Source organism: Lycium ferocissimum, chromosome 12 (assembly GCF_029784015.1).
Source record: "Lycium ferocissimum isolate CSIRO_LF1 chromosome 12, AGI_CSIRO_Lferr_CH_V1, whole genome shotgun sequence".
Lineage (NCBI taxonomy): Eukaryota > Viridiplantae > Streptophyta > Magnoliopsida > Solanales > Solanaceae > Lycium > Lycium ferocissimum.
The window spans coordinates 30683200-30707308 of NC_081353.1; the positions used below are offsets into that span (position 1 = coordinate 30683200).

At 34.7% G+C, this 24109-nt stretch overlaps 1 protein-coding gene across 1 annotated transcript; it reads right to left on the minus strand.

Annotated features, from left to right (window-relative positions):
• Positions 1 to 10508: 10508 nt before the first annotated feature.
• LOC132038948 (shikimate O-hydroxycinnamoyltransferase-like) lies at positions 10509 to 15119 on the minus strand. Its single transcript, XM_059429452.1, has 2 exons — positions 14527 to 15119; positions 10509 to 11820 (listed from the first exon to the last, which is right to left on the minus strand). Exons 1-2 carry the CDS (start codon positions 14950 to 14952, stop codon positions 10936 to 10938), a joined length of 1311 nt encoding a protein of 436 aa, XP_059285435.1. The 5' UTR covers positions 14953 to 15119; the 3' UTR covers positions 10509 to 10935.
• Positions 15120 to 24109: the final 8990 nt, after the last annotated feature.

Genomic DNA, 24109 nt, shown 5'->3' on the forward strand with positions numbered 1-24109 from the left:
CCGGGTCGGGTAGTTGACAAATGGGCTGATCTGGTCGGGTATTGGTAGTGGGCTGCGTTTTGGGCCTGTTTTATTGGTCCGAAATTGGGCTTCAAATGTTGGTCCGAAAATTGTGGCCTTTTCTCCTTTAATCTTAATTCTTTCTTGGGTTTATAATTTAACAACTAGTACCATATATACTATACGAAGACAATTAATAATTAGTATGTACAAAATAAAGATTTAAAGTATAATTAATTTAACGAGTACAAATCCTAAATGAAGCGATGACGAACCATTAAAAAATCATGGATAAAGTAAATACTATTGATCTACGCCGATAGCGGGATAGGTGAAAACGAAAGTAATGACATTAATAGTAGTAGAAATAGTAGTGAAAATAAAAATACTTAGCTCGTCAATAAATTTAGAAACCCGAGGAAATAAATTAGAATAAAGGAGGGACAAAATCGGGTGTCAACACTACAACCGTGGAGTAAGCCTCAGCAGCTTCCACACTTTTCAAGGCTTCTGCCAAATCGGCCTCAGCCCGGGCCAGCTTAGCCAAAAAATCATTCCTCTCTTCATCGAGGATACTCTGGTATTGAGTGGCCGACTCGAGCTCAGCTTTGAGAAGATCATTAGCCTCGACCGCCTCCTCGAGTCTAGTTCTTAGCTCATCACATATTCGGGCCCTGTCCTCAGCTTTTTGCTCGAATACCCTCATTCTCTCTTCATGTTTGGCACTCTCGGATTCGAGCCGTCGGTGCCTCTCGGCCATGTTAACGGCATCAGACTTGACCGAGTCAAGCTCCCCTCGAAGCTGGGAAATGACGGTTTCGAGCTCGCTAAGCTGGGAAGAAAATCGAGCGTTGTCCTGGCTGAGTCCGACTTTCTCCGCTTCCAGTAGCCGGTTCCGCTCCACTACTCCGGCCAGCTCATTTTTGAATCGGAGATTCTCAGCCTTCATTGCATCGAGCTCGGGCCGGGGTTTGGGCAGGCCACCGCTCGGCCGCCCTCATCTTCTTTTACTTGCAAAAGATGCCGGAACTTCTCCGTTTCCCCGGGGAATTAGCACCGGCCTCTAAGGTCATCAACCTCTTGGCCGGACACGACGAGAAGCCATGCGAATGCTGACCACACTCGTAAAAGCGAGCAAAGATGTTAACGAGGAACCGAAACTCACATCAAATTATGCCGCAATGGGTCGAAAGGCTTACCCGATCGGGCTCGTACGCATGCCTTCGTTAATAAGGCACTCGCTGTGGACTCGGCCATCTTCCTCTTGTCCGAGTCCGAAACAAGGGGCCGAAGGTAGCTCGTCACTCCCACCGGGCGAGACAGTAAAGCCGCGCCTTCGGGAACGGTGTAACTACGGCCGATCCGGTCCTCCCAGTTCCACACTAAGAGCCGGGAAGATGTGCACTAGGCCTTTCCTCGCACCGATTTCGGTGGATCGATTAGCTGACCTCGTGGCTCGAGGGATGGGAAGGTGATCGAAACCGGCAGCCTCCCTGGTCGCAGGAGGAGTGTCCAAAAACATATCGTCAAGATTGTCCGACCTCGGAGCAATGGGAGTGGGTCGAATGAAGACCAAACAGCCTCGGTAGGAGAGAGGCTTCGAACCCGACAATTGGGTCCTTGGTAGCCATGGCCCATCCGTTGGGGCCTCGCACCCGGTGTCGGCTCTGGGCTCAGCTGCGACCCAACTTCACGATTCGGTCCTGGATCTTCGATCTTTGCGGGAATCTCCTCGGAAGAGGCATCACCTCGAAATATCAACAAATTCAACGGACCTTAGAGGCGTTGGGCAAAGTATTTCTTCCCCCACCGGTAGCTAAGCCGAAGCGAGGGTCCTCTCGGGGGAAGGCGGAGGTGGAACCGTAACTCCTCCTCCCATCGACTCAAAGGATGGGGCCACGCCAACCGCGCGAATAATCGGATGTCTTTTCATCTCTGGTGGATCGGGACGACGCCCCCGGCCCTTTCCTCGGTTTCTCCCCCTTGTCCGAGGCTTTTCATCTTTTGCCGGCAGCAGCAATGATTGGGATGACCGCCGAGTCGAACGCCGGGTGCGCGCCTTGCTTTCCGCCGCCCCCGTCCGGGATTCACTGAGCCCTTCGGTAAGCCTAAAATCGAAGGGGTTATGGATATAGGAGAAGGCAGGAAATACGTAATATTCAAACTCAAAAAGTGGTGTTACCATGATTTTGGGCAACCCATCAGCCACGAGACAGGATTCCCCATGTCAACTCTTCGTGTGTATGATGGTCGAGGAGCGCCTCAACCCACTCGTTCATGTGTGGAACGGTCGGAGATATCCATGCTACGGCTATTGAAAAGAAAAGGGGAAATGTAAGCACGAAGGATTAGATGAAAGAATGCAAGGATAAATTAATAAAGGGGAAACTAAGAAACTTACGGTTGTCATTTCATTTTTCCGGGAAGGGCATGTACTCCTCCGGGATAATGTCCGAGGTCCTCACCTCGACGAGCGGCCCAACCATCCCCCGGTCTCCGTCTTCATCTATTTTGGAGAAGATCGAATTCCGGCCTCGCTTGGCGAGTTTATCACGCCTCCCCGAATCGTCTCGGGGAGTATGATCGATCAAAAATGTGTCATCGTGAATGGCTTTTTGGCATTGTTGGCCAACAACCGGAGGCAAGCTACCGTCCTCCAGATTATCGGACCAATTTGAGCGTGAAGGGGTAAGTGTAAACATTTAGGAAGCCTTCTCTGTGCTCGGTAATTGATTCATCAGGGCCGGGGGCAAACACTTGAATCGGACGGTTATCCCATCCGCAATCAACCCGGACCTGATCAAGCTTATCCTCGGTGATGGACGAGGGGTATCGCCTTACATCATACCCTCTATCCGAAAGCATGGGCGTTTCTCCGTGCCTTCCCCCGATTCTTTATTGAAGTTGGGCTTGGATGGTACTATGTCTAAAGCCGTAGGTTCGGCTATGGCCTTTCCCTTCGGTTGGGATACCGGCTAGGCTCTTTGAGAGGAAACCGAGGGAACGTCCTGGGAGGTAGTTTCGGTGTTGGCAGACATTCGTAATGGATGAAAAAGGGTGAAAATTTGATAAAGATAAGCAGTTAAGAAAAGGGAAGCACCAAGTGAAAGAAATGGATGTTACAAAATGAAGGGATGAAATAATGCTTTTAATCAAAGAGCAGCGTTTGAGTAAAAATGAGTTTTAACTGCAGTTTCAAGCAACAAATACGGGTGTTGAGATGGTTGAATCAACGATGAAAATGAAGAACAGAAATAAAGAAGAAGTGAAGAAAACTGAAGTAGTAAAAATGAAGTGGTGAAAGTGAAGAATGGAGGACGTCGAAGGCTTTATATAGGCATGGGTTTGGGCGGTTACAAATCCCGACCAATCGGGGGACGCCACGTGTCCCATAATTAATGAGAAGTGATTTGAAAGGACATGCATAACGGCGGTTGCGTGAGATTGGCCTTTCGGGATGCGACTGCGTGCGACGAGAAAAGAGGTGACAACCGTTCCCGCCAAAATGAGAAGATAAGAACGAACCAACGGAACCGCCGTTTCGTGATTCATCCACTTCGGTTACTCGGTAAGGCCTCGGTTCGGAAAGTGTGGGGACTATCTGTATACGGTAAAAATCTGGTTAACGTTTGTCCGATGATGACTGGGGGCCGACGAAAGAAAGAAGACAAACACAAATGCTCAGACCGAGGGTATCGTTCCAGTAGTGCTTGGTCAGAAGTTTTGAAGAAACCGTATGGTCCGACTTATCCGGCTCAAGTCACGCTTAGTCCGATTTCTTCACGGCCAATTGATAGTGGTAGTCCTGGTCCCTCATACATCGCCGAACCGCCGTGGCCGTTAGTCCGGTTTCTTCATGACCGTTGTGATCGTGACCGTTAGTCCGGTTAATCAGTTATTCGCTCGCCACGTGTGGGAATCCTGCTTCGTCACTGTCGAAGGATGGGGGTCGACGGTGTCGTACCGTACGACCCAATCTTATCCATATTAGGAACCTTATTCTAAAGGGGCCTACGTATGAAGGACCACGTAGAAAAACTATAAATAGGGGCACTTCCTTACTTTTAGGGGTTGGCTTTTCAGATCCAAAAATATTGTATTTGAATATATATTGAAGCTTTCTCTCTCTCCTTCATTTTCTCTGATTTTGGTCCGGTTTATAGCTTATAATATTCGTTGAATCATATCATTCAATATTGCACGGAATACACACAAAGATCTTAGCTCAAATACATAACCTCAACATCTTTATCCAATTATTAGCATATTGATTTACTCACACTTAAGTCGTTTACAAGCAAAACATACATATATATCCTTCGTTCATCAAAGAATAGATTAAAGTGCCACATATCCTATACCTCATTTACAAATTCAACTTATTACCCAATTTCGGGGTAAACAAGACTCCCTACATCTAAATCTTGGATCCGCTAGCGGGAAAATCTTGAAATGATCATATGTGACGACGAGTACAAATTTAGTATGAATAAATAATGTCAAATGTTGTAACTATGTGTATATAGTTTGAATCAGACCGATTAGTTGAGTCATTAGACTGATAGTCAAACTGGATCAATATCACAAAAAGAAAGTAGCATAAATCATTAGAGAAGCTAATTTCACAGAAGGTTGGACTATCATTATACCTTTGCAATGTACTTGATTCAACTCTATCTATGATATTTTCTGGGATGTGGGGCTTTCTATCTTCTTGGGTAGAAAATTTATCGTCTTTCAAATCAAAGACAATATTGGTGAGAGAAGAGGCCAAATCTTGAATCGATCATATGTAACGAGAGTACAAACTTAGTATGAATATATAATTCTAGATCCTTTTTTAACGTTACGCTGTATATATACAAGTTGAATCTAAGAGGGTGGACATGTGGGCAACTGACAATATTCGATGTATTCAAACACCGGAATTTAAGGAGAAAACATGAGCCACATGTTGAGGAAATTGAATGGACGACACACTTCCAAGACATTCCAAAAGTGTCAACTATTCTCAATAGACAACAATTTGGAATCTTAATGTAAAGAGTCTTTCATTAAAGAGATATTGTTTTTTTTGACATTAGAGTCAATTGTTGCACACTAGTACAAACTGGGGAACACATTCATTTCAAGAAAACGGAAAATATCACCATCTTAATTCTTCTTTATGTCTGATTTGAAAGAAGTTAACCAGAGGTAATTGCATTAATTCTTTTCACCAAATCTTGAGAGACAAAGAGGAAATAGAGGCCAAATCAACTAAATTAATGAAGAGTGTAAGAATACTCTCTCACTACATTTCATAATATCTGGTGTTTTAGATTTTTCATTTTGTTTCAAAATAAGTGGTGCTTTAGAATTTCAAGAAGAGTTTGATCTTATTTTTCTAAAATTACCCTTATTTACATGATCAAGAATCATTAAGTAGCTTTTCTTTTTTTAGGCATTGATCAAGAGCGAGTTAGTAAAAACACTCCTAATTTTCTAGGAGTGAACACTTTTTTAAGAGGTGTGCATAAGCTAAAAATATCACTTATTATGAAACGGAGAGAGTAATATGACGTTTGAAGTTACTATTTTGCACCTCTTGCCTGCAAGTCTCAACGCTAATAACTCCTTGATCTTACTTTTCAAACTTCATATAACTTCTCATATCAACCTTTATTTCCAAAGTTTCTGTAGTCTTTAATCATATCATTTCTGTATAACAGGAAGGTGGGAGCATATGCTTGTCAATTATATAACAGGAAGGTGGGAGCATGTGATTGTCAATTATCTTCTTTTTCTTGTTAATGTGTGTGTTCATATCATTTTTCTCCCCATCTTTTCAAAGATTATACTATTAGAAGACTTATCGTTACCTGAAAATGCAAGAGCGGAAGGAAAAACTGTAACCAGAAATATCAAAGTTGGAATAAACTTTCTTGAAGCAAGACTTTTTTTTCCATCCCATGTTCGGTAATAGCTCGTATTTATGTCCCGATTAATTCGAATTTACGCCAAGTAAGATTTATTAAAAAGAGAAGTGCTCTTTACTAGAAATTTTTCAAACTCGAGAGCTGTGACTAAGAATGGAGAAATTTTATCCATTCCACCGTAACAGTTGACGGTGAATCTAGCCAAACTTGTATCGATATGATCATCTACTACGTTATCGTACCAAAACATCTATTCAAAGTGTTAAGTTTGTATTAGGGAGAAGAAAACAACAAGAAGATGAATCTTGGAGAAGAAGAATAATAGAAATGTATTCATTCACTTATGATATACAGCTGTAGTATACAGTATATATACTACTACTAACTACCTTGACTTATAACTAGCTTTAGGATTAATAACTAACTAACTAACATTAGTAAAGGACGAAACTACCCTCCTGATCTATATTACATTTAATTGCCCTCAATACTCCCCCTCAAGCTAGGTGATATAAAGACATTAAGTACACCTAGTTTGGCACATAAGTACTGATGTTGAACCTTGTTTAGTCCTCTAGTTAGCAAGTCTGCTTGCTAATCTCTTGTAGGTATGTATTGTGTCTTGATCATTCCCTTTTGAATCTTTTCCCTTATAAAGTGACAATCTATCTCAATGTATTTTGTTCTTTCATGAAACACTGCGTTTGCAGCAATTTGCATTCTTTGCTTTGCAGTCAATATGCACTTGAACTGGTAGTGTAACCTGAATTCCAATCTTCTTGAACAATCCTAGGATCCAGGTTAGATCAGCAACTGTTGAGGCTAGGCTTCTATATTCAGCTTCAGCTGAACTTCTAGAACCAGTACTTTGTTTTTTTGATTTCCAAGAGATTAAAGAGTCACCTAGCTTAACCAAAAAACCAGTTACTGATTTTCTAGAATTTGGACATGATGCCCAGTCAGCATCACAGTATCTTTGAAATCTGCTCTTGGTTGTTGCTAGATAATAGTATTCCTTGCCCTGGTGAACCTTTGACATATCTGATTATCCTCATAGCAGCTTTAAGATGTGACTTTTTTGGCTGATGTAGGAATTGACTTAGAGTCTGCACACCAAATGCTATATCAGGTCTAGTTATAGTCAGATATAGCAATTTTCCAATGATCTTCTGATAAGCACCAACATCTGTTAATGGATCATCCTCCCCCTTACTTGATGAATTGTTTGAATCATTCTCCACCTTAAATTGTAATCTGTTTACCAGATCATCAACTTTTTTTTATAGCAAGTTTCACATTCATCTCAAGTGGAGTATTTGCTGGTTTTGCTGCTCCCAATCCCATTTCAGACATCAACTCTAATGCATATTTTCTTTGATGCATTAGTATCTCTTTCTTTGTCCTGGTAAATTCAATGCCAAGAAAGAATCTTAGTTCACCTAGATCCTTCATCTTGAAGGCTTGATGTAGTGATGCTTTAGTGTCCTTGATTAGTTGTAGGCTGCTACCAGTGATCAGAATGTCATCAACATACACAAGAATCACTACTAGTTCACTTTCTACTTTTTGATGAAAAGTGAGATCCAACATGTTGACTATTTGATCATACTGATCCTTTGTGAAGAAGCATGGCATTTGAATTCCTTGTTGACCTGAGACTTGTGAACCAGTTAAACCATTTTGATTTACCATAGTCTGAGCAGATTCCTGTGAACTTGTTGCTTGAGTTTCAACCACCACATTATAAGCATTAGAACCATGATGAGCACTGGAATGATTTCCTCCTTTCTTCTTGAACCTATCTGAAGGATAGCCTATGACCTTATAACAATTCTCTTTTGTGTGGTTTCTCATTTTACACACTTCATAGAACAGATTCAGATTCTTTTTGAACTTCTGTCCATTTGTACCATTGTTTGGTCTAGCACTGTATAGTGCAGTTGATTCATAAACTCTTGCACTAGAGGCAGGTGGTCCTCCGAGAATTCCACCAAGAATGCCATTGTTTGCAGACACAACCTTTGGCTTTCATCACTCACCAACATAGGATAGGCTTGATTTACAGAAGGTAAAGGATTCATTAACAGAATCTGACTCCTAGCCTGAGTATAGTTCTCATTTAGACCCATTAAAAATTGATATAAATTTTGTCTCTTCAAGAAATCAAAGAAGTCTTTTGACTTCGGACAGTTACAATCAGAACTTGGTACAAGATTCTCAAACTCAGCCCAAAGTTCTTTCAATCTACAGTAATAAATAGGAATTGTAGCAGTACCTTGAACTAATGTGGCAATTTCCCTATGAAGATTGAATGATCCAGAGCCATCCACTTTGTCAAATCTTTCTTTTAAATCTAGCGATACTTCACTAGCATCTGATGTATAACCTACACCATTCATTAAACTAGGTGCTCTGAGAATTCATTAACCATGAAAGCACAATTGCATTACATCTTTACCACTGGTGACTATACTTTTCATGAATCCTATCTTTAGTCCAAGAACCATCAACCATACCCAACTTATTCCTACCAAATAAGGCAATTCTCATGTTTCTTTTCCAAGAAGAGTAATTATCACTAGTTAACTGAAATGAAATCAAAGAAATACCACTAGTATCACCTGGAGCAAGCTAAAGAGGATGTTTAGCTTCAACTACCACTCCTTGTCCCAAGGGTTCATCGAACACTGCATTTTTTGCATTTGTTTCATTGGTATTTCTAGTTCCAGTACCAATCTCACCATTAATGGCCATTTTCAAGCTTTCAAGATAGCGGAATTTTTCTTGAACAAGAAATCAATTTTGTAGAAATAGTAGAGAAGAAGTGAATGAGCTTCAGATCGATTTTATCTCGATTTACGAGCTAAAGCTCTGATACCATGTTAAGTTTCAGATTAGGGAGAAGAAAACAACAAGCAGATGAATCTTCGAGAAGAAGAATAATAGAAATTTATTCATTCACTTATGATATACAGCTGTAGTATACAGTATATATACTAATACTAACTACCTTGACTTATAACTAACTTTAGGATTAATAACTAACTAACTAACATTAGTAAAGGACTAAACTACCCTCTTGATCTATATTACATTTAATTGCCCTCAATACAAAGTTCTATCAACCATATATGATCTTTGTTTCTTATGTAAGGGCATTAGGGGAAAGTGATATCGTCAGATTAATTATTAATAAAAGAAATAATAGATCTTAGTTATATTAATTATTAATAAAGAAATAATATATCTTAGTTACTTCTCCGACAAAAACAACTTCACCTACATCAAATTAATTAGTAATATAAAACAACTTTTCTTTCTACCATCAACCAAAATTAACATCTGCAAATCAATAGTTCTTTCTACCATCAACCAAAAGTAACATCTAAAAATCAACAGAATAAAGGAATTTTTCACGATTGCAACTTATAAACTACCGTAGCAAGTTACTTGCGTTACTATCTCTAGGTTACTAAATTACTCCCTCCGTTCACGTTTACTTGTCCATTATTCCCTTTATAGATTTTCATTATTTAATTGTCAATTTTCACATATCAAGGTGAGACAAAAAAAAAAGGAAAAAAAAATGTTTTACCCTTAGCATTTATTACTCATTTCAAATCACTTTCCCAACTACTAGGGCTGGGCATAAATACCGAAAATCGAAAAACCGGACCGAACCGAACTTCAAGAAACCGAAACCGAAAGAACCGAGCCGAACTAGTTTGGTTCGGTGTTTGCTGTTCACCTTCAAAAAACCGAAACTGAAATAGCCAAACCAAACTTTGATGAAACCGAACCGAAGAATCGAAATTTAAACCGAAATTAAAATAGTCCAGACCCATTAAGTTTAAGCCCAAAAACAACCCAATTGTAATAAGCTCTCTTTTGCTTTTGTATCCCTAATTTTTCACTTCAGTTAAGAAAATTAAATATCCTTAACAAAGAAAGGTGACTAGGATATGTCTTTAGGATTAATGTATGTCCTTTATGTGTTTTCTTAATTATTCTTCCGTATGTATATAACACCTAATAATCTATATTATGGTTATGATTTTAATTCGTGCTTGTGTATCCTGTTTGTTTGATTTTGATTTTAATTTGTTAGTTTGATGTTTTGTTGCTTTTGAAAATATGAATTAGTGTAAATGGAATCGCTTCTAATATCATATCAAAAAAATCGAATTGAAAAAACCGAAACCGAACCGAACCAAACTTCAAAAAACCGAAACCGAAATAACCGAACTGAACTAGTTTAGTTCGGTGTTCGATGTCCACCTTCAAAAAATCGAAACCGAAATAGCCAAACCGAAGTTTGACAAAACCGAACCGAAGAACCGAACGCCCACCCCTACCAACTACAATACAATTATACACCATTTAATAGGGGTATTGAGGTAAAATATCTATCTTAATCATTGTTTCTTAAATAGCGTGAAAAGTCAAAACGTGACAAGTAAAAGTGAACAGAAGGAGTAACAATTAAGAATAGTTATTTTTAATTATATTTTAAGGGCCTGATAGTGGAAAAAGTTTCCGTTCAAATGTATATACGTTGAATCCTCCATAGATATTTGTCGCAACAGTCTATCAGTTGAAAAACATGTATGATCACAAAAAGGAAATATGGAATAAGCTAAATTAGACATAGGCAAATTAATACAGCGTCAAATTCATTACAAAGAATTTGAAAACCAAAAAAAAAAACTGACCCCAATAAACAATAGAACAAGAAAGTGCCTAAACTCAATCACACACCACAAATTTGATCACACACCTAGAGAATACTCATCAAAGCTTGTGTTGAACATTCTTGATTTTTCAACTTCTCAAAGTTACGTTCATACAAATACTTCTCAATTTGGCTTGTGATAAGCAGTTCTTGGCAACGAACACGGCATTGATTGATAATTCCTAAACATCGACTTGTGATAAGCATTTCTCGACAACGAACACATCAATGACTGATATTTCATCTTCCGTGTTGGATTCTTGATATTTTCAAAGGAAGAATATCTCAAAATTCATACAAGTACTTTTCAAATAATGGCATGTGATCAGCATCTAAACAAACAGCCAAACGCAAGTTCCTTTCCTTGCTATTTGGACTTGGTATAATATAGACTGTCCCTTCATATAAAATGCAAGCTGGTCCCATATGAATTGGCCTACCCCATCCAAAATCACATTCATGGACAGGCAACCTAGTCCAACTGTTAATATTAAGATTGGGGCTGGCAAAGTACGTCGGGCCACGGATTAGTGTCGATAAATCAGGCTGTAATTCGAGGTAATCGAGTGCTGATCTTAGGTAATTATCGTCCATTTTTGACAATGCGCTATGAATTCTCTTAGCAGAATTTGTCAACGGCTCTGATTGAAGCTCACATGATTTTGCCATTGGTGTGGCTGTGAACACAACATTTCCTAAATAACCCGGTGGCAAGGGCGGGCAAAGCCTAGACCTACCGTCAGTGGCCACGTGTAATTTGGTCAATTGATCGTCGGGCAATCCACGTGCTTTGCACGTGCAACGCCAAATATGGGCCGCGAGGATTTCGTAAGTGCTACCCTCATGTTTGGACTTGGACTTTAGAAGCCCAAGTTGTTCACTTGAGAATTTTAACATGGCTGTGGTACTGGGCTTTGGGCCCGTGAACTCACGGTTTTTCAACGATGAATTGAGGGATGGAGGAGCATGATACTCAACGTGCTCAAAAGAAGGCGTTGGTGGGTCCCGTGCACGGAGGAGCGTCCGGTCAATGAATGGAGGGACAGCGATAGAGAGGCCACGGGCTATGTCGGACCACGTGTTGATGAAGTGAATGGATGAGAGACCATCGGATAATGTGTGGAACACTCCACCACCAAGAGCGACTCCACCACACTTGAAACGAGTAACCTGATGAAACCACGAATAACTATCAGGTTAAGTTAACGTACAATAACATACAACCATTTATATCAATTATATGGTAACTCTAATAATAGAATAATTTGCTATAACAAGTTAAACAACACTAATATTACAAATATTTTTGTATACCGTCGGTATGTTAAAAATGTATGTCTCGATATGAGGCAATGAGCCATTCAAGTTTGAATGGATCATTTGCAAAACTTGCATTTTCTAGAAAACAATTGACCCATTTGCTAGGGAAGTGTGACTTGTGAACTATAAATTCTATCCATTTATCAATGCCTTCACATGCACAACTTTCTGAAAAAGGGTGAAGACCAAAAGCCAAACACTAAGCTTTCATAGTAATGGAATAGTACAACTATGTATGGACTATTCACTGGGCCACTTCTTGTTTCCCCCAAAGTATTCAAGAACCAACCAACAACACATCATTAATGAAGGCATTTTTTTATGGCAAATAAAATTTATGCAATAAAATGTTGTGGGGGTAGCTTTAAGGGGGAAAAAAAAAAGTAAATAAATATGAGAAATTAGGAATGCGATACAACTTTGAAACAAAACAGTAATATTTGAGTCAACTTAAAAATAATTTTATATTTCATCAAATACTTACTATCCCAAATATGTTAAACATCTATAAAAAGAGTAAGCAAGTACTTAATTGACTTATACTCCTCCGTCCCCTTTTACTAGACTAAGTATTCACTTGCAAACCCTTTAAGATATTATTTATTAAGTGCTTATTTTATTAAAAGTTGCCATATTAACTATATGTTTTAAAATTTAAAAATTAACGATAAATACTCTTATAATTACTTAATGATAAGGACGAAATAAAAAAATCTTAATTTATCAAAATGAACAAGCAAAAAAATCAATTTTTAATATATAAAACTAGATCTGATCACATGAATTGTGGTTTTGATTCCTCCACCTCCTAAGCTTATTTATTACTCCTACTAATAAAAAGTATCATAACCCTAGACTTCTTTTACCTCTTTTTTTTTTTTTCCTTATATATTGCCTAGTTTTGTGTAGCTCATAAATGATGAAACTAAAATCCTATCCCTTTTTTTTTTCCACCTTAAATTAAAACTGACATTAAATGTGTACTTCAGTTTGATGTGACAATATTAACGTCTGTTGACGTTACTCGGTGTTTAAACAATTTTGTGTAAGTTTCTGGAAGACTAGAACCATCGCGATCTTGACAAATTGCGGGCTGCCAAAAATTAATTGCCACATATAATTGTGACTAAAGTGAGGGTACTCCTAAAGTGGTCAGTGGTCACCTAGCTAATGCCAGCTCGTTGCTTTGAATAATTTATACTAGTGCTCCTACTAGTTATAAACTTGAAATTAAAGACTCAGAAAATAATAATATTATATTACTATCTCCATTTCGTAATAAGTGATATTTTTATCTCATGCACATCCCCTTAAGAAATTATTCGTTCTTAAAAAATTAAAAGTATTTTTACTAATTTACTCCTAATTAAATTTTACCTCTTTCTACGTTATTTCTTTCCTAGAAAAACTACTTAATGATTCTTAATTACGTGAACAAAGTTATTTTTGAAAAAATAAGTTCAATGCCTTCTTGAAATTCTAACGCACCAGTTATTTAAAAAAAACACCATTTATTTAGAAACAAGGGAGTGTAGCATATAACTTCAACAAGTATGATATTCTTAAATACTTAATCTTTTATTAAATTCCACAAAGCTCTTAATTAGAGAATAGAGACATTAATTTGTTATTTTGCCCCAATCTTAACTTCTACCATTGTTTCGAGACACGGGAAAGCCGGAAAGGAAATGAAGTTGAACTATTTTCTTTCCCTTGTTTGGTTAGTGACGAGCAAAGAGAAGGAAAATATTAAAGAAATTAGAACAAGTCTAAATTTTCTTACTAGAAATAGTAAGGGAAAAGAAAAATAAAGATTAAATTGTCTTTGAATACATAGGATCTTTCCTACTCCCTTCTACTTCGACTTCTTTAAAAAGTGAAAAAGTGAAAAGAGTGAAAAGCTGGACCGACTTGCTCTTAAATTAAAATTATGATCTAACTTTTTTAGTTGAATGACAAAGAAGTAGGTCTCTATATTTCCTCTCCATTTTAAGTAAGAATTTTTTCAATGTATCACCATGACACGGCTTCTATTTTCCCTTCCAATCTTTCCAAAATATCTTATTCTAGATTTCTAGTAAAATGTATTATTCTTTCATTAGATCAAACTTGCTTAATTAAGTTCCATATGCATTGACATATAAATCTTTTTTCTTAATACTACTACTAAATTACCTAAAATATAGTTATAGACAATGACAGATTCAGAATTGGAACTTTATGAAATTGAACAAGAATTTCTACCGCAGCTCAATTGATTTAATCGATTGGAAATTAATTGTACGTACTTATTCATAATTTTTTTTTTTAACATATAAATAGAATCTGAACCCAAGCTATTCGATCCAAATAAACCCTCATCTTACGTCCTCTACATTCGTCCCCAACGTAACTAACGGTATATATCTAGATGTCCCCAAATAAGTTTGATTAATAACCTAGAAAACAAAGCTACCTATGACATGATAAAAATACTACCCTAAAAAATCTTTACATAGTAAGAACCCTCCGGTAACATGTAATTAACAAAATATTGATAGAGTAAAAATTCTTTACCTGAAAGATGACGAGTGGGAAAGAAGAAATGTCCCCAGAAGTATCAACAGTGGGGCAAAGTTTCCTAAGTTCCAAACTTGGTGTAAAATCACCAAAATCATCAACACAAGCATCACTCTCAGCTTCAACAAACAAAACACCTTCACCATTACAATTTATATCAATTCTTCCTTCTTCATCCCTAGCTAATCTCCCAGCCATTGGATAAAATGACACTAAAACATTGCTCAATGCCTCTTTCATCACCTTAGGATCAAAGAAATTTGGAGATCCATTTGGTTTATAAAAATATACAGTCAATAGATGGATTCTTCCCACTATTAAATCTAAATTAGAACTCCATAGCCTCTTTGATGATGTTGGCTTGGATGGTTTCACTAATGTTGATTCTTTGATGCTAATTTTCATAGTTTTTTCACTTCCCATTTTTTTTTAAAAGATTGAAGGTTTAGGTTAAGAAGAGAAAAGGGTGTTTAGAAATCTAATTTATTTATATTTCTTGAAGTGTAAAATGCAACTTTTTAAGGAAAACGGTGAGGGAAGAAAGAGACAAGAGGGAAGAAGATGGAGCTCTAGCGTCGAGGTACAAGGAAAAGTGCGTGATGTGAATCATTATTTATAGCCTAAAGTGTAGGGTGTATCATCCACTGGTTTTTTGGAACTATTGATTTTTTTTTTTATTTTTTTTTTTTCTGTTTAACTTTCTAGAAAGTGCAAGTTGTTAAGTTGGTCATAACTTCGTTAGAAAATGTTATTAGGTGTAGATAATTAGATATCATAAACTGATATGTATATAGAAAATGATACTCCTACTCGCTTGGAGCGTTAGTTCGATGCATGATTTTCTTACCTGAAATTAACCTCAACCGAAGCATATTTTTGGCAAATGTCTTATGTGGCTAAAAATTTATGCTTATGTAGTATCGAACTTACAACTTGACTAATAAGCCAAGGTTATCTCTTACCTGCAAATGTGATATTAATATTTTTGTTATATCTTCTATGATTATCGATACCGCTTACGAAATCTTTTGCGTACGTCACAGTGTGTATGTATCACTAGAACTCTGTAAAAAAAAAAAAATGATTATTAGTATTGTATATTAACTTGATGTTGCCATGATAGCTCGTACAATTCAAATTCTAATCTGTTTCTGATGTCATGGCAGCCCTTCTTTTTAAACATTGCTTGATGATGGTTCTGTGAAAACTGTGCTTTTCTCGTTTAATTATTTTGTGTTCGAAATTTGCTGCAAATCCGATTAATTTGGATTTATTATGTTTTTCTTAGATTAATTGTGATTTTTTCCCAAGTCAGACTTTGACATCAATTTAAGTAAAGTATTGTTTTAGCTATCTCAAAGCTCTATTCAGGTAGAAGCACTATTATTACCACAAAAAAAAAAAAAAAAAATTATGTTGTCGGCGAAATCTAACTGATTGAAGCAGGATTTCGCAAACGTTATGTTTAACGTGTACAAGTATATGAGTATAGGGTACAACTCCCATGCAATCAATGTACATAATTACAAATTATAGAAATTAATAACAACTCATATTCTAACACGCCCCCTTAATCAACACATGATGCATATGGAGATTGTTTCTAAGATGTTTAAACTTATGACAAACAAGACGTTTAGTAAGAATATCAGCAAGTTATTGACTGGTTGATAATTAACGCATCAAAATTGAACATGAAGAAATGGGTTCGGGGACAAAATGTCTTTGATACCATGATAGAATTTCACAAACATTTTGCTTATACCCTAAATAGGGCAAGGGCTTTGTGGTTATAAGTTATTCTTTGTACAAGTATATAAGCACAACATACAACTCCCTAATGCAATATAAAAAATTACAAGCAATGGGTACAATTTTTATTCTAACAATTATAGGCAGTTACTTGAAGAGTTTAGTTATCTTTTAAGTGATTTAATGTTTTTTTACATAATAAAATGTAAAAGTATATAAACTCATGCACGTTTCTTGGGCACCAACTAGCCAAACAAGCTGAATGAATTGATTTATATTTGTAGATTATTCTTTCATTTCAATTTTAGAAAACTGGTAGTATAGTAACACCTTGTTTGGAGATTAATTTGGTGAAGAATTAGAGCAAACAGGACAAAAAAGGGTTGTCGAAATTTGAGAAAGATGCCATTTTCTTAGAAGTAGTCTGTCAGTATTTATTTATTTATTTATCTTATCTTATCTTATCTACGTATTTAATAAATGAAAGTATATTTGCATGGACTTCAAGCTCCAATGCACAAAAATTCTCAAAAACTCCATTTGAATTTTAAATTTTATGTGTTGGAAGTAGCTAGACCAAGAGATTTTATTATGGTTCCTATGCATAGTTGAAACTTCTTGGCATCCATTCCATTAATTAAGAGAGCATTAAATAATTTCTACTTGTATACTTGACCTTATAAATATAAAAAACCAATAAAGCAAATTTTTGGATCTTTTCTTCTTCTTTTTTCTTTTTTAATTAAATAAATTTCGTTTTGCACCATGATAGTCTAAAGTCAACTCGAGCTAATTAGAATATACTATCAAAGTTAGGTCGTTTCTCTTATCTTTCATTAGTCAGTTATGCTGAAAATAGATATTTTGTTTAACGCTCCGTCTCAAATTATCTATTCTGATTACTAAAAATAGTTATCTCAAATTATTTGTTGTTTTATAAGTTTACGCATAACTAATTATTTTCTTTCATTTTACCCTTAGTAGAATTTTGTCATTAAAAGAGATGACACATAAATAGAATAAGTATTTAATGGAGAGAGATTATAACTAAGACCTAAAAAAGGATAAAGTGGGTAGTACCCCACCTAATTAATATTTCTTAAGAGGCGTGTAAAACAACAACAACAAAAAAAAAGCGACAAATAATTTGAGACGGAGGGAATAACTTGTCTATTTTAATCGAGAGAGTTATTAAAAGGAAATTAAGTTTATACTTATCTTTAAATAACTATTTCTCAAATTAATTTAAGAATACTAGTTAAATCTAAAAAAATTAAAATATTATCTAGCTAAATCTAAAAAAAATTAAAATATTATTAATAAGAATAATTTAGTAAAATAAATACTTAACTTATTCTTGTTTTAAAGAAAATTGCAAAATGCAAATTGGACAAGTAAAATGAAATAAAAGGAGTACATTTTTATGGAGCTATGATCGTCTTTATTTGTTATTTTCTTAAACTAATTAAAGTTCCGTCTCTGAGCCGTCTTTAGACTCTTTACCAACATGGTACTTGTCTCAACATTAATGGAAGAGGTGTAGTTCTTCCAAAATTCTCTATTCGAACTCATTTTATATTTTTCGACCTTCTTCAATTATTTGACTTGACTTCCCTACTTTATAACCAAAACCTTTATATTTGTATTGACTCACAGTAATCTAAAATGTGATATACATGTTTTAGTGATTAATTGATGATGTGGCTAATTATGTGAAATACTTGTTTTTTATGACCTCAATCTCCAGGTCAGTTTGTGCATATCTAAACTAATTTCACGGGATACCTGTCACCTTCCATCAGCAACAGGTACTGGGTAACTCTGTCTACCAAGGCTAAAATAGGTGGGAAAAATCACCTAGTATTTTTATCTCTGCTAGGATCTGAACTTAAGACATCATGGTTCTCAAGTCACTTCACGAGTGCTAATTATGTGAAATATTTGAATATAGGAATTTAGTGAATTAGAGATTATATTTATGGACGGAGCTAGAAAGATGAAAGAGATTCATCCGGGTCATTTTCGCCTAAATATTACACTATATATATATATATACAATATCACTTCTTTTCTTAATGTCTTGTATAGTCAAAGGTTGAAATCTCTTTTAGTGAAAATCATGCCTACACTCCTGACTATATACCTCGGACTTAATTTGTCGTAATAAAATTGGATATTCAAATAGAAATTTAGCGTTTTATTCACTTTTAATAGGATTTAGCATAATTAATCGGCCATTATAAAAGATGAAATTTCAGTTGCATAGAGGCAATGTAAGCTTAATTAGAACTATACACAGTGCAAGTTGATTCGAAGAATGGACTATTTGAATAGTTACATAATATATAAAAATAATAGTAATCCCAGTATAGAGGAAAAGAATAATTTTTCAATCTACTGATCAAGTATTAATCGGTAGAGTTACTTAATCTTTATATTGATACGAGATAGCAGGTAGATCAATCGAACATTGAAATAAGTAACGAGAAAGATCATTCACCCCTTCATGAATTATATCCATAACAATTATTAGATTGCTTCTGTTGAGTCTTGTCTTATCTTCAAATTACCGGCGGTATGGGCTTTCTTTCACTACCAGAATCACCATTTGGCAGGGCATTTCGACGATCTTCTAACGCTTTCCTATTCAAAAAGTATATAAAAGACTCACATTTTTTTTTTGATTTACTATAAGCCCCTCCTAAGTTGTGGCAGTGTATGGTACAACCGTACAAACCGACTCGAATACCTTAGTTCTAAAAACAATGTAATCTCTAATTATCCTTAAAATGTAGTACTATATATATTGAATATTTTTGTAAATAGAATACAATTAAACAATTTATTAGCTAGTGATATGTGTGGTGTGAGATAACTACGTGATAGATAAGTTATCACGTGGCCACAAACTTTGTCATAAATTTAGACTGGTGTCTCCTTAGGAGTTAGGATGACAACGGGTGTGAAGGTGATAGTCACATGACTAGTCTGGCTCATCCTTTTCTCTTTTTTAGACATTAGCGGCCCCTTAAATTTGAAGTTTTATTTTATTTGGATATTTGAATTACAATTTATTTTAATTGAGTATCTAAACACATAATAAAATATTTTTTGTTCAAATTCTAAAGTGCCTATTAAGTGTTAACTAAATATGTTACATCCTTTAACTATATGTAATAGGCTCAATAAGCTGCAAGACCTCAAGCCCGTTGCAATTGACGTGAATAATTAAAGATGATGACATATTTTATGTGATTGACTTAACTATCTAATATATGCTTGAGTGTACACGTAAAAAAATTGAAATTTAAGTTTAAAGTTTTTAATATAAACACTTTATCCTATATGCAGATGCTCAACTGAAAAATTCATAATTTGAGTGTTTAAATGAAAGTTACAAACAAATTTAAAGGATTATCAATATATTTAAGGCTTGATTATTCTTATTTTTGTGTTGAAGAAAGCCATCTATACGAGAAATTAAAGAGAAAAGGAAATGAAATTAGCATTATCTTTCTTTTCCTTTTTTGTCCCCATAATGGAATTAGAGGAAAAGAAAGATAATGCTAATAGTTATACGGTAATCAACGTAGTTAGAGTTCTTGTTAAGAGTATATAGAGTTTAATAATTATAATTAAAATATACTTATTGTATGATAACATATTCAAAACGTAGTAAAGTTTTTATTTTAGAATTCAAAATTTATAAACTCAAAATTCTGAATCCCCGTGAATAAAGATGATTCTAAGATTAAATTTTATAGATTAGGCTTTTAGAATTCCATTATATCTATCTTTTTACAATTGTGAATTTAAATTTAATATTTTTGGTACAAGTTTCTATTTTAACGTTTATATTTATGTATCATGTCAAAAGCGTATTTAATGGAATGGGTAGCTCAAAAGCTACGTCCGACAATGATGACCACAACAAACAATTCAAGAAATTAAATAGCTTAGCATATTTGTACCTACGTTATCTTTTCTTAGCCACAATGGAGAGGTTTTTCTTCTTTTGGTTTTTAATTTGGAGTCTAATATCCGCATTGAAGCTTAACTATCTCAAATTCGGGCCGTGTAGAGCTCATGCGAAGCACTTCCTACCAAGAATTTTTCTATACTCAAAGCTCAAATCTGAAACCTCCGAAGGAATAATCTCATTTGCTGCCCACATTCTTTGTGGCCACAATGGAAAAGTTGCTTAAAGGGACTTCCCATATTTCTTTTTACTGATGCAACTCTTAACTAAATTTGAGGAATTTAAGTTTTGTGCATTATAGATATGTAAATTTTTATTTTACCAGTATTAGCTAGGTAAGTTTCAATAACAAATTGATATGGCAAGTCAAAATTTTCAAAAATAACCTGCTATAACTTTTCTCCCTCCATTTCAATATTACCCGTCGTCCTTACTATTTGTCATTTAAAAAATCAAGATAAAATTAAGAAATTTTTTCTTATTTTATCCTATGGATTAATTACAACAGTTAAGAAGGAGTACATCATAAGTAGAGTTGGCATCAATATATATATTGAGGACAGATAACATGGTGAAATATTTCAAATGGGTAAATAATCAAAACACTATTCTTATACTAACTTATTAATATTTTCTTAAGAAGAGTGTAACGAAAAAACATGACAACTATTTTGAGAGTCGTCTCAACAATATTAAGGGCCTAAAGCCAAACTTCAAATAGAAGCCCTAATTTTATTTTAAAGAAAAAAATCGTCCTATATGTTTATATTTAAAGTCTGCTTTTCTAGCTTTTTTTATATGAGAAATTATTAATTACTGTTTTATAATCGTTTTGTTCTAACAATTCCTTTTCAATTGATTGTATAACTAATCCATTCAATCTCTCTTGAGATATTGTTGATCTTAGCTAGATTTTATCAATTTTAATTTTGAAAAACTTCTTTCAGTTGAGACAATCATTTATATATAAAGTACATCTTTAAGGGAAAAATGGAGCTCCAAAAAAATTGGGACCCAAGCAATTACTTTATTCGCCTTATAGTTGAGCCACCCCGAGACAGAAAAGGTGTTATATTAATTTAATAAAGTATTTTTTGTTAGTATACTTATTAACTAAGTGGGCGTTTGGCCATAAAAATTATTCACTTTTTTTCGAAATTTTTTTTTCACTTTTTTTACTTTTAGCGTTTGGCCATAAAAACTATTCACTTTTTTTACGGAATTATATTCCAGAATACTAAAAACAAGAAAAATTTGTTTTTCAAAAATTTTCAACTTTTTTCACTTTTTTACACTATATTTTAACAAAAATTACAATTTTAAAAATTATGATCAAACACAACTCCAACTCCAACTTCAAAAATTTCAAAAAAAAATGAAAAAAGTTGTAATTTAAGTGCAGATCTAGGACACTAGCTTCTAGAAGAAAAGGCTTCTGGAAGATTTTCACTTTTCTTTACTTCTTCCACTGGTCCGGTGCAATTATTCTCTGGCCATTATAGCCAGACAGTCTATATATTTCATCTATTTAGCCATTTGAGATTAATTTTGAAAACAAATTCTATACACGTTATTCCAAAAACGTCACCAGCCTATACTAGTAGCCAAAAATAAATCTGAATCATCAATAATAGACCCTTAAAATTCAAAGATGGACCTGCAAAATATTCCACACAAGGATATTAGTGGAATTTTTTGTCTTGGCAATTGGGGCATATATAAGATTTAAACTTTACTAATTCAATCTTTAGGGGTCATTTGGTGCATGGTATAAGCTCGAATATCCTAGCACTAATTTTTTTTATCATATTTGGTAGAAGGTATAAATTTATTCTGAGATAAATTTATACCTTGTACCAAACAAAGTATAAAATGCATCCCATGGTATAAGCGGGGATATACATTCTTATACCACTTATCTTGGGACTATTTTATACCATCTGCTAGATTGTATAAAATAATCCCAAGATATGGGATAAATTAGTCCGGGATTATAATCCCGGGATAATTTTGGCCATGCACCTAACGACCACTTAAGGTTTTTGGGATTAGCACATTATACTTTTAAAGTTATGATTTGATATCTTATTTGTTATAAATTTAGTAAATTTTTATAAATAAATTTATATATTCGGAATTGGAAATACTGGATTGATAAACCCGGTATAGTATAATAGACATGGATCGGCCCCTAGTGACAACAACTGTAAAGAGTGAAAAAGTTGTCAAATAAGACTTTTCCTGGCATAGCGTCAACGATCGTGTTCTGCAAGGAACATTATTGACTCTTTACCTTCAATAAAGCAGGAAATTAAGGGTGAATACTAACAAAGGGTGAATACTTCATATTAGTAAATAAAAGGGTGCTTATGTTATTGTTTTGAATTCTTTGACTTGTGTTCTAATAATAACTATAGGGAGAAAGCGGAAAACATGGTCTCTAGACACAATTATTTAGGGTTGCCGCAGAAAAAAAGGAACTTTGCAAAATTTGTCCACAGATTTGTTGACAAGAGGTCACTCGGATATTGTATGTGCTAATTGATTAATTACTTCATAAGTATGAATAATTGATTTATTATCTACTAAATCATAGGAGTCATGGTAGAATTTTGGAGTCGAACTCATAAAATTCAAATTCTTGATTCTGTCTTTTCTTTCTCTCGGAGGGAGCAAAATACCTACAAGACAACCAAGCTAATGATCTATATGATTCTTGAAAGATTATTGAATTTTAGCGAGTGTTATTGCATTCAATAGTGTAAAGATGATACAATTTGATGAATTTTGCTGTAGATTTTCCCCTTCTTGCTCTTACGACTCAAAAATATATATAAAAAAAAAAGATACACGAAGAAGCTAAGATATATATATATATATATATATATATATATATATATATATATATATATATATATATAATTTTGAACTTTCTATGTGTAGTGTAATTTCTAAGAACCGCGTATATTTACATGGTGGAGCTATGTAGAGCTAAGAAGGTTCAGTTGAAACCCATTTATCGGAAAACTATACCGTATAAGTTAGGCAAAAAATAAAATTTCCGTTATATATAAACAATTGAATATTCCTTGACATAAATGAAAATTCCAATGTAGTAAAAACGATGGTTCAAATCTTCTTTTAAGTCATACAAATTGAAGTCTAGACTGTGATATTCTAGTTTTTCTTATAATCCTTTTATAAATTTCTGATTGCGCCATTTACATGGGTATATGAATTACGACGTAGGATGTAAGAATAATTTAATAAAATATAATGTCATCAAGAATAATTTAATAAAATATATGTCATCTCTCTTACTACGTTGTCCACATTGTCCATTTCTTATCTCTTCTTTGTGACTTATATACTATTCTATGTGGAATCCGCAATTTTTTTAACCCAAAAAGTATCAAAAGCACCAAAATATCTTATTAAAAAAAAATGTAACCAAGCGCACTTTTGCACACTAAATTAGTACGCAATAGGACCAAAGTGTAAATTTACACTTTGGCCCTATTGCGCACTAATTTAGTGCGCAATAGTGATTCACTAAAAATCCCCCTCGTCTTCCCCACCCGACAGTCCCCACCATTAACCAAAAAAAAAAAAAAAAGACTGAACCTTCATTTTCAGTGGTCCCCCACTCAAAAAATATAATTTTCGTGTTATTTTTTAACCCAAAAGCCAATATTCTTGAATATTCAAGGCAAGGAACAAGTTTCAAAGCTGTGATTTCGGAATAAAGCGGCATAAAACTCAATTACAAAAACTAAAAACCACCTTCATTCTAGGTATTTCACTATGAATTTTGTATTACATTATTAAATATATTATTATCCTAAGCAT